Genomic DNA, 11,858 nt, shown 5'->3' on the forward strand with positions numbered 1-11,858 from the left:
CTTCAAAAAAGGTATCACGATAGCACTTCTACTCTACTAAAAAAAAAGAGGTTGACTCACTGGCATACTGCTCTGCTGCTAGCTTGCATTAATTGATCCCCTGTCTTGATTGAATCCCAGACAGGTTTTTATCCACTAACTTTACTCCTTTCACTCAACAATGGCCAGGGAGAACAGATGCTGTGCAATCGGTTAAGCACTGCCAATTTTACTCTCTGCCTGGCAATATGGACTAGAAGTGCCAAGGTTGCAAGACCAGGGTTGCATTATAATGTTGCAGTTTGCCAATTAAATTTCACGATCTGACTTACAATTCCAGAGCCCTGAAACTTTAAAAACATATGGGGCTTCCTTAATTCATCTGGAGAGATAAAAGGAACATCTGAAATTACTTTTATTTAGAAATTTAATAAGAAATCATAAAAGAACAGATCACGTACAGAAATGCAAAATGAAGATATCGATGCAAAGGCTTTGTGCAACTACATTCATTTAAAGAGAAATCTATTCAGGGGTGTCTTTTCAGATTGTCAGATTAAACAAGCCACACAGCATTTGCTGCTAACCCATAATTACAGATTATTACAGAATACAAAAGATGCCAGGCATAAAAAGCCACTACAATTCACTACACTGTAATAGAACATGCAGTGGAAGTTAATTTTGGCAAATGCTTTAAATATTAGCTTTACATAATATGTATAGGTGAGACTGTAATTAGGACAGAATGAATCCTTCGAAGCCTCTTTCATTCTGACCCAGCAGATGATTACTTTTTACTAATAAGACCACAGCCATTTGACAAAAAGCCAACTATAGTACCTTGCTTCATTCTTCAGTAAATTTAATAATTACAGCTCCTCCTGCCAATAGTTCTCAGATCAGACTTGTTCAATCCAATACTGAGCTTATTAGAGGACAGCTCTATGTTTAGAATTCTTTGGCCAAAAAAGTACTTGAGGATGATGAAGCATGCCTTAGACAAGGGCACAATGATTAGCCATTTTCTCTACATAAAAAACAGCACGTAGTCACTACAGACCACAAAATCACCTGCTGTTAGCACACAGCTGCTACAAAGAGCTTCTGCATTTATCTAGTTCTTAATACCTTTAAGGAAGCCTAAATGGAACAACTTAATATGGAGGGAGAATAGCGCTACACAGAGTTTCTGCTATCAGTATTAATCTCGTCTTTTTCAATTTTCTTCCCAACGTAGCCATTTGATATTTACAAGATACACTGCATAATATACACTACTCCTCTGCAGCTTACTTCCTTGATTCTTTATTTCTATTTTCAACTTCTGAAGAAACTGTTAATTCTGGGTCTCTTAAGGTTCTAAGCAGATGAGAGAAAATTTCTCTTTTTAGATAATTCTGTGGTTTTAAACAGTGAAAACAGATTGACAATAAATTATGATAGGCTATAAAATATTAACTGAAAGCTTTCAATATTGCAAGCTCAGACAGGAAAAAAACCCCAAAATATTAATAGAAAAAGAAGCAAAATTCTGAAACACATGAATTAATTTACTGAAAGCAAACTGAAAAGCAACATTTATTCATGTTGCAGTACTTAGCACTTTTTGCTGATACACAGAAAACAGACGAATCCATATCAAATCGATCTTCAAGTTGTTCAGAAGACTCTTATTTCAGTTATCCAAACAGTAATTGCTCAAAATTATGTTAGCTCATTCCATACTAATGGTTCTTACCTAGCGTCTAGGTATAATTTAAAACCCATGCTTTAGACAAATACTTCAATACTGGAAACCAAGATAAAATCTTTTAGAAAGAAAATGTATTTAGGCAGAGTGACAAACCTTCTGTGACCGGCTGAAGTTTAGAAGACCTCTCTGAGTCTGGAGAATGTAGTGGTTCTGGTTCCTTCAAGCTTTCTAAATGCATAAAAGGATCGTAATCCACACATGCCAAATCAGAAAGGCTTAGAGGAAAATATTTAGGATTGCTAAAACACTGAGATCCGTAGACACATCCATGCAGAACCTAGAACAAAACCAGAATTTAATGACATTAGCTACTGAAATTCTGCTTGATAGTTTTATAAAAATTGAAGTTTTTTACATTTTTAAATTGACCTGTTAGAACCGGGTAGGCAGGACAAAATGAGGGAAAATTTTAGATGTTTAATGTTTACAGAAACAAACCCTGGTCTGCAAATTACATTATTAACACAGTGTCTATACTGAAGTGGAATTTAACAATAAAGAAACAAGAAACAAAACTTACAATAAATCACTAAGCTACCTTTATTTTTAGATCTCCTATCCTTTAATTACATATGCTATGTCTAAGCTGCTGGAGGTTTTAATCCCCTTCCCTTGCAAAAAAAAAACCCCAAACCTCTCTTTGTTCTGTGTCCCTACAGACAGCAATTATAACTTAGTGCTTTTTACTTTGCTTATTGCTAAATAAAATTGCTTGGTATAAAAAAAGCTACTTCCTTGTTTGTCTTAAATGTATAGCTGGTCTTCTACCACACAAATGCCTACTACTAGTATGGCATACAAAAAATAACTTGGTTAAACATCACAAAATGCAACACAAAATTAACAATTTCAAACATACCAAAGATCAAGCAGTTACAGTAAAACATACAAGAACACAGACAGCACTCTGTATTTCAGCAGTAGAACAGAGGCCAGCTTACAGAAAAGTTCTGTCTTCATTTCCATGAAAACTGATGCTACCTCCATACATAGAAATTCTCATTTAGTGAGTAAAGAAACATGTACCTTATATATACAATTAAGAACGGATCTTTCAGTCTTATCATTTTCTGCTCCTGTAGCGTGAAGAGGCTGCAACAAGGTCTTTAATGGCAAGGCCATTATCCAATCCAATAAGCAAAGAAGTAAAGAAACCACCAACTGGAACAAATACTTTCAGTTACAAATCAATTGAAACAGCATCTGCTACTTCGCATTTATCACTGTATTTTAATTCTCTGTTTCACTTTCTTTTCTCAATTCAGTAGAGTCAACCTTCTGCAGTAACTGCAGGTCACACTTGTTTAAAACACACTGTATCTTTAAAACCTACAGCATCAGTAAAAACATAGGCTACTGAGATATTTAACAAAGACCATCCATACAACAGTTTCTCATCATGGTAAGTCTGTGAGCAGACACTGTACTTATGAGGATACCTATGATTTTTCAAAACTGATTTGTGGGGTGCAGTTTTTTAACAGGTATGAATTAATGCTGATGCACCATTCTGCACATAAATCTCATTGTAAAGTGAATCAAATATCACACAAAACTGAACTATTTCAGCTGCATTTAGTGCTTTAGAAATAACACAGGATTTCCTCCACGACATGTCAATAACGCTACGCAGCACCAGGAGCCATCCGAAAGAAATCTAAACGCTTTCTGTATTGTAGGCTACTCAGTCAGCAAAAGAACCAACTCCCTCTAGGGGATGTTTTTAAAGACTGTAGAGCAGAATTAGATTAAGACACACATACACACCAAATTATTAATAACTTACTGGCTTCAAATAATTATTTTTAATTTATAAAGCTTAGCTGTGGAAAAAGAAACAATTCAGATAAATAGCTGCAAGACTCTCTAAAATATTTTCCAAGTCACACAAAAACCTCTCAAAGAAAATCCACTTAACTAATTTACTAAGAAATATCATATAAACTTCACACTTATTTCACACAATACAAGTTTGTCTCTCAGAGGACCACATGATAAACCTAATGGTGAAGGGCTCTGAGTATTCTTATATTAAACCAACTTTTAAGATACTTTTAAGTCCCATTAGGCCTAAGTTTGCCAAACTAGGTAAGCCAAGTTTTGGTATGATATTTGACGTACAATGATCAGCATTAGTTCACAGGGAAACTTACTGATTTATGGGCAGCACCTCAAGTGGAAAGATGGCTAGCTTGGTATACTGCTGTAGTCAGGATACAGCAACACTGCCTCCTCGCAAGCAGAGAGGAGAGGCAAACGGAGCTCTGGAGGCCCAACCGAGCCTGCCATGAATGCCAGCTCCCGTGGGAACGGGCGGCTCAGACCCACAGCCCTGTCAGCAACAAACTGCACCAAAGCGCCCAAGTTTAAATGACCACTGTCCCCCACAGTCCCAGGGCAAAGCCAAATAATTAAGATGACACACAGCTTTCAGGAGGCAGAAAGTACTACTGGGAGTATCAGGTGAAGAAAGAGCCTGTCTTAGCTACGGGACTCAGGTTCACTGAAAATACGAATAGATGCCAATTGTTTTGGAGGATGACAACAATCAAATTCATCTGAAGATTACAGGCTATCTTGCTCAAGAATGTACTTAGGATAGAAAGTGAAAAAAACATAATCTTATAAATATTTTGAAAGGTATTCTCTACAAGTTGTGAATATATTTTGACTGTAAGACAAGTCTGAAAAGTCTACATTACTTCATTTGCTTGTATGTTCACTGAGGATAAAGAAAAAGAAGACTTTCCAATTACTGAAAACAATCAATCTCAATTAATTTTAAATGCATATTTTCCTACAAAAACTTCAGAAAATCACTTGTATAAGGAATATTGCTGGAATTCTAAGAAGACTATATTATACCTAAAGAGGTGAATCCCTACTTAAAGGTACAGCTTAAATATTTGCACAAATGCTATGTCAAATGCCTTTCCAATTAAATTAACACATTAAAAATAAATGAAAAATGTTTACCCTCTTGTCCTGTTCATAAGAGGAAGCTTCTGTACTGGGTAGCAGATGGGTAATAGTTGCTATGAGAATCTGGGGAAAATATAGCATAATTTGAAAATATTTAAATATTTAAGTTTAAAATAAATTTTTAACTGGGTAAATGTGACACAATAATAGATTTATGGTTAAATTCTATTGAAGCTATTTTAAGACAAATTACACTATTCCTTGACACATTTTTTAAAAAATAAAATCTTTTAAATTGAATTGCACAGAAGACATCAATGGAATATGTTCTGCTTGACTGATGTAGGTGCATTATGGACAATGAAATTACACAACTACTCCAAATATTCATGCATAAAGAGAATTTGATTCAACTCACTTGTAGGGTGCAGGAAGGAGTCTGATGTGGGGTTGTGTATGGGGCTATTTGAGCTCCATTATTTCTCAGAACTACTAGAATCTGTAAACATCTTGCCTCTACTTAATCAACAAGATGACTGCAGAGGAGCAGAGAAATGCTTGCTATATCCTTTGAGAAGGTTCCACACAATTCTTTTTCTGGTTACCTGGGAGTCTGCAATCTTTTCTCTGTGGTTCAGACTCACAGAGGCCATAGTCTACTTCCTTGTTATTTAACGTGTATTCAAAAAAATTACTTTTGCTTTATACTGAAACACTTTAATGGAAAGTGTTATATGTTTTTCATATATACAGATATGCAAAATACAATTGTAGATTTGTATTTTAAGTAACTACTTCATCACTAACTTAAATAAAAATATTTTAAGATATTTAATATTTTTTAAAAATTTTGACTTTATTGTCAACATTCTCATATATATAATAACATAGTTGCATCTGAGAAAAAATAAGCATGATAGAGCCATTTCACATGCTAATATTGGAGTCAGCAAGTAAGTGTCACATGAACGCCTACTGTTGACGTTCAGTAAGATTATATTTATACTAATTCAACATTCTGTGAAACAGACTTGTAAATATTCTGGTATTTTAATTTCGCAGAAATACATTTTACTGTTGCATTTATAAGAAAAAAAATGTCAAATTTTAAAAAATTACTTACTTGTATAATTCTTAAAGGTGAATCAGCTTGATACACTTGAAGTCTATGTACATAATGTAACAGCATGTTCAGCATACTGCAGGCAACTTGGGCTACTGTTTTATTTGGAAACTAGAAAAGAGAACACAGCACAGTAACGATGACTACATGATTTCACATACTTTAGGCGGTTGGGAACTTCAGTGACCGTTTTACACATATTGTTCCTTATGTACCTATCTATCAGAGGAACAGAACTAAAATTTACAAAATTTAACAGGAATTATTTTATAGTCATATCCAGATGTTAGCAGCTAACATCAAAGGTTTGGGACACACAATCGGGGAGCCGCACACAACAATGGAAAGGGGAGGGGAGTCTCCTAGCTAACTTCAGACTGTAGTACAGTATCATGAAGCCAGGAAGAACAAATTCATTTCTTGTTACCTTAATGATTATTACTATTAATGCATCACTGTAAAAACCCAAGCATCCAATTCTGAAATCAGAGGTCTTTGTTGAGAACTAAGGCAGGTCAACAGCCACATATCCAAAATGCAAGATGTACTTACAGTGAGACTAACAGTTCTGCTCTTTAGTGATTGCTGTGTACAGCACTTGTCTGAATGGAAATGAAGGCACCTTGGCTCCTGTTATTAATTTCTCTTTTTCTCTGTTATCTTTTAAAGGCAGAACATTGTGGCACTGGAGCCTACTTTCAACAGTTACTGAGTTATTGTGTTGGTCAATGCAAAAGTGAATGCATTTGTACAACTAGTCCCCAGCCCTGGGAGCAGATGCACACGCTGCCCTACACTCCTAAGGGGGAAAACAAAGAAAGGAAGAGACAGGGATATGTTTCCCTAAATTGTTAATACATAGGACATGTAACTGAGGCTTCTTCCTTCATTGCACTCGCCTTAGAACACTAAGCTGTGCACCAAACAAGCACAAAGTAAATTTTACATGTGAATTTTATTCATCTAGGACATAAAAAACCCTACAAATCTGAGCAAAAGGGTTATTAGCACAGCAAAACTACAGACTTCAGAAGACAGCACAAACTACCCAGAAGAAAAAGTTACATGCAATGTCCCCAAGAGAAGGATTTCAAATATGCTCTTTTTGAAGAGAATACTCTGTCTTTACTGAAAACAAATATTCCAAACTATATGAATGATGAATCTCAACCCAGAAAACAAGTAGGTAATTCATGCTTTAATAATGAAAAATCCTATTCTATTTCTCCAATGAAGATGACTGACATTAGAATTCCTGCATTATTAAAATAATAAAAAAGTAGTTTACATGTTTTAAATCTTATTTTACTTAGCAGTGAAGCTGTCACAGGTGCTCCAAGGTGGCTAAATATCTACCTCTGAACTCAGAAAAGGGTAATTATGTTGCAAAAATACTTAGATTTAATTTCTTGGCTTCTTAGACTGTTTTCTTAATCAGTCCAGTTCTATTAAACTTTCAGTGAAGGGTATATCTCACAAATCTTAAAAAAAAAAAAAATAAAAAAATGAAGCTTTAAGCTGAAATGATTGGGCAATAAAGCATGAGCAGAAAGTTAAGAATTTCAGACAAAATTTTGAATGGCAAAAATTTAAGGTGAAAAATACACTGGAAGAAAACTCTGTCCTGTGCCAGCTTCTTATCAAAGTAGAGCTATCATTTTTTACATTTAAAGTCTTGAAAAGAAAGGTACAAGCAGAAGCAAAAGTATGGAGTACATAGCTTTAATTAGCATCTTTTATTTGTGGTATCTATTTAAGTATAAAGACAGACTATGAATGGCTCTCATAAGTCAGACGCAGAGATGGAAACCAGACTACACAGGGCAGTTAATTCTTGTTCTGACTTTACCTGTTTCTCAGTGGATGCAGCTTCATGTTATTGTTGGCTTTAACTAAAACACAGCAGACATCTTACATCTGCAAGTCTTCTCAGAGCTTATGACAAGAACACCATTATTTTTTACCCCTCATGAGACAGCCTCTCTCCATGCTATGAAAGTACACTGTAAGAGCACAGTAAGCAGGGTACAGATTCTAATGTTCAAGCTCGAGTGACTACCAAAAAATTAAAGAGAACTGAAAGCATAACAATTTGATTACAGAACTTGAGACCAAATCCAGATTGCTGGAAACATCCTTACAAGCTTGCAGGAAAACCCTAAAGTCACTGGAGAGGACAAAAGGGGTGGACAAACCAGAGTAGCTTAATACAGAGTATCCAGATCACTGAATTTAAGAAAAAATTACCTGAGCAAAAGGCCTGGAGACTTTTCAGAGTCTCTGAATAATCAGCCATTCATTACTTTAAAAAAAGGGAGCATTTTCTTTTTTTTTTCTTTTTTCTTTTTTCTTTTTTTTTTTTTTTTTTTAAAAGAGAATCACCAGGCTTTAAAATTAAGACAAGTCAATGATTTCTAGTGCTGGTTTATGCACATTAGTTAATCTCTTTCTGTTCTCTGGTTGAAGAGAATTTTTTTAATTTGTTTTTTTAAATGTAAGAAAGTGAACAAAAGTCAGTGGTGACATAAATTTCACAGAAAGGCTGAAGGGTACAAAGTAATGAATATGAATAAAATTCAAATCTTGTGCACTCAATTTTTTTTATTTATGGGAAGAGTACCAAGTAGGAAGTTTTGATCAAGAATATGGGGATTGGCCCAAACTAATCAAACCCTTCATCTACTTCAGAAATCTGTCCCAGCATGGTCAACATATCACATTTCAAAATAATTTACAGACACTTTAGAACAGACACTTACAGAGCTGTGTGTCCTGGAAGGACACTTTCCTGAACTCAAGCAGCAACACTGAGTTTATGTTGGATATCAAAACAATTCACTCCTTTCAAGTGAGCTGCTTTGTTCTGACTTCTTTTCCAAGAGCCTTCAGATGTGGCATGAAGGCAGCTGTGTGATGCTACAAACATTTCACCTGTCGTTCTCTATCTCTGGAAAACGCTGTATGTTATAAAGCATAAGCATTCAGTACTTCTATATGATTTCATGTTTAGTAGTGTAACTGTGGACGTATTCTTTTGAAAGTTACTCAATGAGGAGGAGGGGAAAAAGCTCTCAATGAACTGACTCTTTGCCATGGTACCCAGCTCTGAGGGTTTTTCTCGGAAGGGTAGTCTTACCATACTTTTCATCTTTGCAAGGGTCCATTGCTTTCAGGATGTTACATTAATAGTTTAACCTTGTCCATACTTGCAAATAACTTATGTTTAGCCCTTGTCCAACTAAGCCAGTACAACACAATTTTGACATGTATCAGCAGCATTTTTGAGAGGAGCATAATATAATGATGAGATGCAGGGGGGTCTGGGTGGCTGGTCAGGATCCCTGGCGCTCAGACTTCAGCAGAGGTTAACAGAGATATGGCAGTACCGCCACACTGCTGGGAGAAGTGCTGGCGATGTTCAGTGTGGGACTGCAGTTCTGAATATGCTTCTGTATTACAGCAATAGGCATATAATTGTTGCTAACATTTCTATTCAGTGCTATTTGCTCAACTGTACTTATCAGTAAGTTGGACTAGGACTATAGCTCCCTATCCATTCATTTCTCCTGAAAATAAGAAAATAATCCATTCTGGGAGTTCAAATCTCTGACTACCTGGAAGCCAGGAGATTGCTTAGGTAACAAATTAGAGCTAATTTGTTTCTCCCATGATATATTTATTAATTTTTCATTTCATGATTAAACTGTATTGTGAATGTATACCACTGCTCAGAACAGGAGAAAAACCAACGTGCTCTGGATGCTTCTGCCAACACAAAGCAAAGTAGAAATATAAAGATCTTTGTCTTCTCATTCAAGAAGTAATTTATGTTTAATATAAATGAGATACATATAATTGGTTTAATAAATATGTCAAAGAAAAATAAGAGAAATCACAGTGAATGTCAGGATTAAAAATAGTTCAAACTCTGATAAATTGCAGAAGATAAAAACAGCATCATTTGCCTAATACCAAACTTGCACGGGAACTTGATAAAATGCAATAGTTAGGGGATATTAAAAAGCAAGGGGAAAACCCTGGAAGAGAGTATTAGTGAAGCTGTAAAGGATGAATGTGATTTTGCAAAACAGGAAATTGCAATTTAGAGTCTAATACTAAAAGCCCTGCAGCTACCCATTTTAGCTGTAGACTCAAATCCTGCTTCACAGGATGTGATCAGCTGATTTGCTAAGATACTTTTCAGATTCTCATTGCTGAAAAGAATAGTTAGTTCACAGCATCTGACACAAGCCATGTATAACAGATATATATGCCGATAAAAATCAGGGTGTACATACAGAAAGACTAGACTATTCATTGAATTTTGATGTAAACAAAGAGCACGTAGAAAGGTTCTGAAAATAAACTGGGAAATATTTAAAAAGCTGAAGATATTGTTTACAAACATGCAATTTTGCACAATGCTATAAAATAAAATGTTTTTTATACTATTCTAATTATTCCATAAAATATGACCAAATACGAAAAAGATTTGCAAAAAGTAGGGTAACAAAAACATTCACCAAGGGAAAAAAAAAGTCAAAAAAGTGTAGCTTTTTAACAGAGATGATGAAAGGCATAAACCTTTGATATACTACCATCAATACAAAATCTTGCAACCAGAGTTGAAATCCAGTGAGACTAGTTTCAGAATAGTGAAAACTGTCATTCACAAAAGGAAAGGCAGACAAATGCCAGAAAAACTCATTTATATCAGGAGCATTTTACAGGCATTGCACCGCAATGAACTGGCTATATCTAAGCAAGCTGCATTTCCAGGTGAGAATCACTGTGCGCACTAGCTACGTTTAACAGATTCAATCAAAACAGCAAATGCCGAAACAGTAAGTCATCCTAGACTTCAAAAACTTAATGTGAAGGTGTTTATACAGAATTGCAGGGTAACTGCCAGAGACCGTAAAGTTCTATCTTACAAATTAGTTTCAGCACCACTGTATTGGGTGTAGGTGGGAAGGTTTTGATAGCAGGGGTGGCCTCTGTGGGAAGGGGTCAGGGACCCACTGCTGTCCTTCCTGTTTTCTCCCTCTCCTGCTGGGGGTGGGCAAGTGAGTGAGCACCTGTATGGGAGTTTGCCCACTAGCTGGGGCCAGCCCAATGCACCCGTTAAAAAGGAAAAGTTAAATCCTTCTGAAGAATTGCAAAATTACCCAGCATTATAGTATACTTCATAAAAACTGGGAAATAAATTTTAATGACAGCCATAAAACCAGGTGCCCTTTACTTTTCACCAAAATTAGAATTCTCATTACTCCCGTTCAACAGGTAGTTTATTCACATAAACCTTGATGACAACTCTTGACCTGCCTTTGTATTCAGATCTTTTTCTAACAGGTCTGGCCTGAATGACATGTCCTGGAATGACCATAGAAGAGCATTTAGCCAAAGGAAATCAAACACCTTCCAACACTTCCATGCATGTGGCATAAGTATTTGACATCTCTCTTTCAGCATCTGGCCAGGGATGAGAAGCAACACTGCATAACGCAATGGAGCTCAAACTCAGAAGTGAACAGGCACCGAATGTTGTGAGGTCACGGGGATTTGGTTGGTGGGAACAAGAAGAGGGCAGGTGAGCAAGAAGCACGAGAAGCTTTGGGAAACTTCTGCTTGGCCTTTGCATTTGTCACCTTCCTGCTTTATTCCCTGTCCACCTCTTACACCGGATGCTCCACTCAGTCTGGCAGCCAAAGAATACAAGGCAGCAACTTGGCCTGGGACAGATTTTTCTCATATGATGGTAGATGGTTCACAGAACTGGGATCCCTTCGTTTCCTCTCTATCCTGGCCTTTCCCTTTTGCAATGTGTCAGAAGAATGTACCGTGGAGGCTTTATGAGTACTATTAATCAGAGCAGGGGAACTCAGGATGCTGGTTCTTGAGGAATGTGACTTCCCTTGGCATCCACAGCTAGCCTAGACAGGAGACACAAGTGTTGGAACAGTAAAGACTCCAACGCTTCTGCACTCCAGATTCTTTGTATGGATCTGTACTGGGTGTACATGGTAAGGTTTTGGTAATAGAGAATCTACAGGGGGGTCTTCATGAGAAGAGGTTAGG

At 36.3% G+C, this 11,858-nt stretch overlaps 1 protein-coding gene across 1 annotated transcript in view; it reads right to left on the reverse strand.

The window, feature by feature from the left end:
- The window catches only part of LOC104525876 (ral GTPase-activating protein subunit alpha-1-like), a gene marked incomplete at its 5' end in the record, with an annotated part of 57,690 nt that extends 51,799 nt beyond the window's left edge, over window positions 1-5,891 (reverse strand). Inside the window, 4 exons of the mRNA XM_010169152.1 lie at window positions 1,829-2,012; window positions 2,762-2,896; window positions 4,712-4,780; window positions 5,781-5,891. Coding sequence (XP_010167454.1) covers window positions 1,829-2,012; window positions 2,762-2,896; window positions 4,712-4,780; window positions 5,781-5,891 — 499 coding nt within the window. The remainder of the gene's footprint in view (window positions 1-1,828; window positions 2,013-2,761; window positions 2,897-4,711; window positions 4,781-5,780) is intronic.
- Window positions 5,892-11,858: the final 5,967 nt, after the last annotated feature.

Source organism: Antrostomus carolinensis, unplaced genomic scaffold (assembly GCF_000700745.2).
Source record: "Antrostomus carolinensis isolate BGI_N321 unplaced genomic scaffold, ASM70074v2 scaffold37825, whole genome shotgun sequence".
NCBI classification, from domain to species: domain Eukaryota; kingdom Metazoa; phylum Chordata; class Aves; order Caprimulgiformes; family Caprimulgidae; genus Antrostomus; species Antrostomus carolinensis.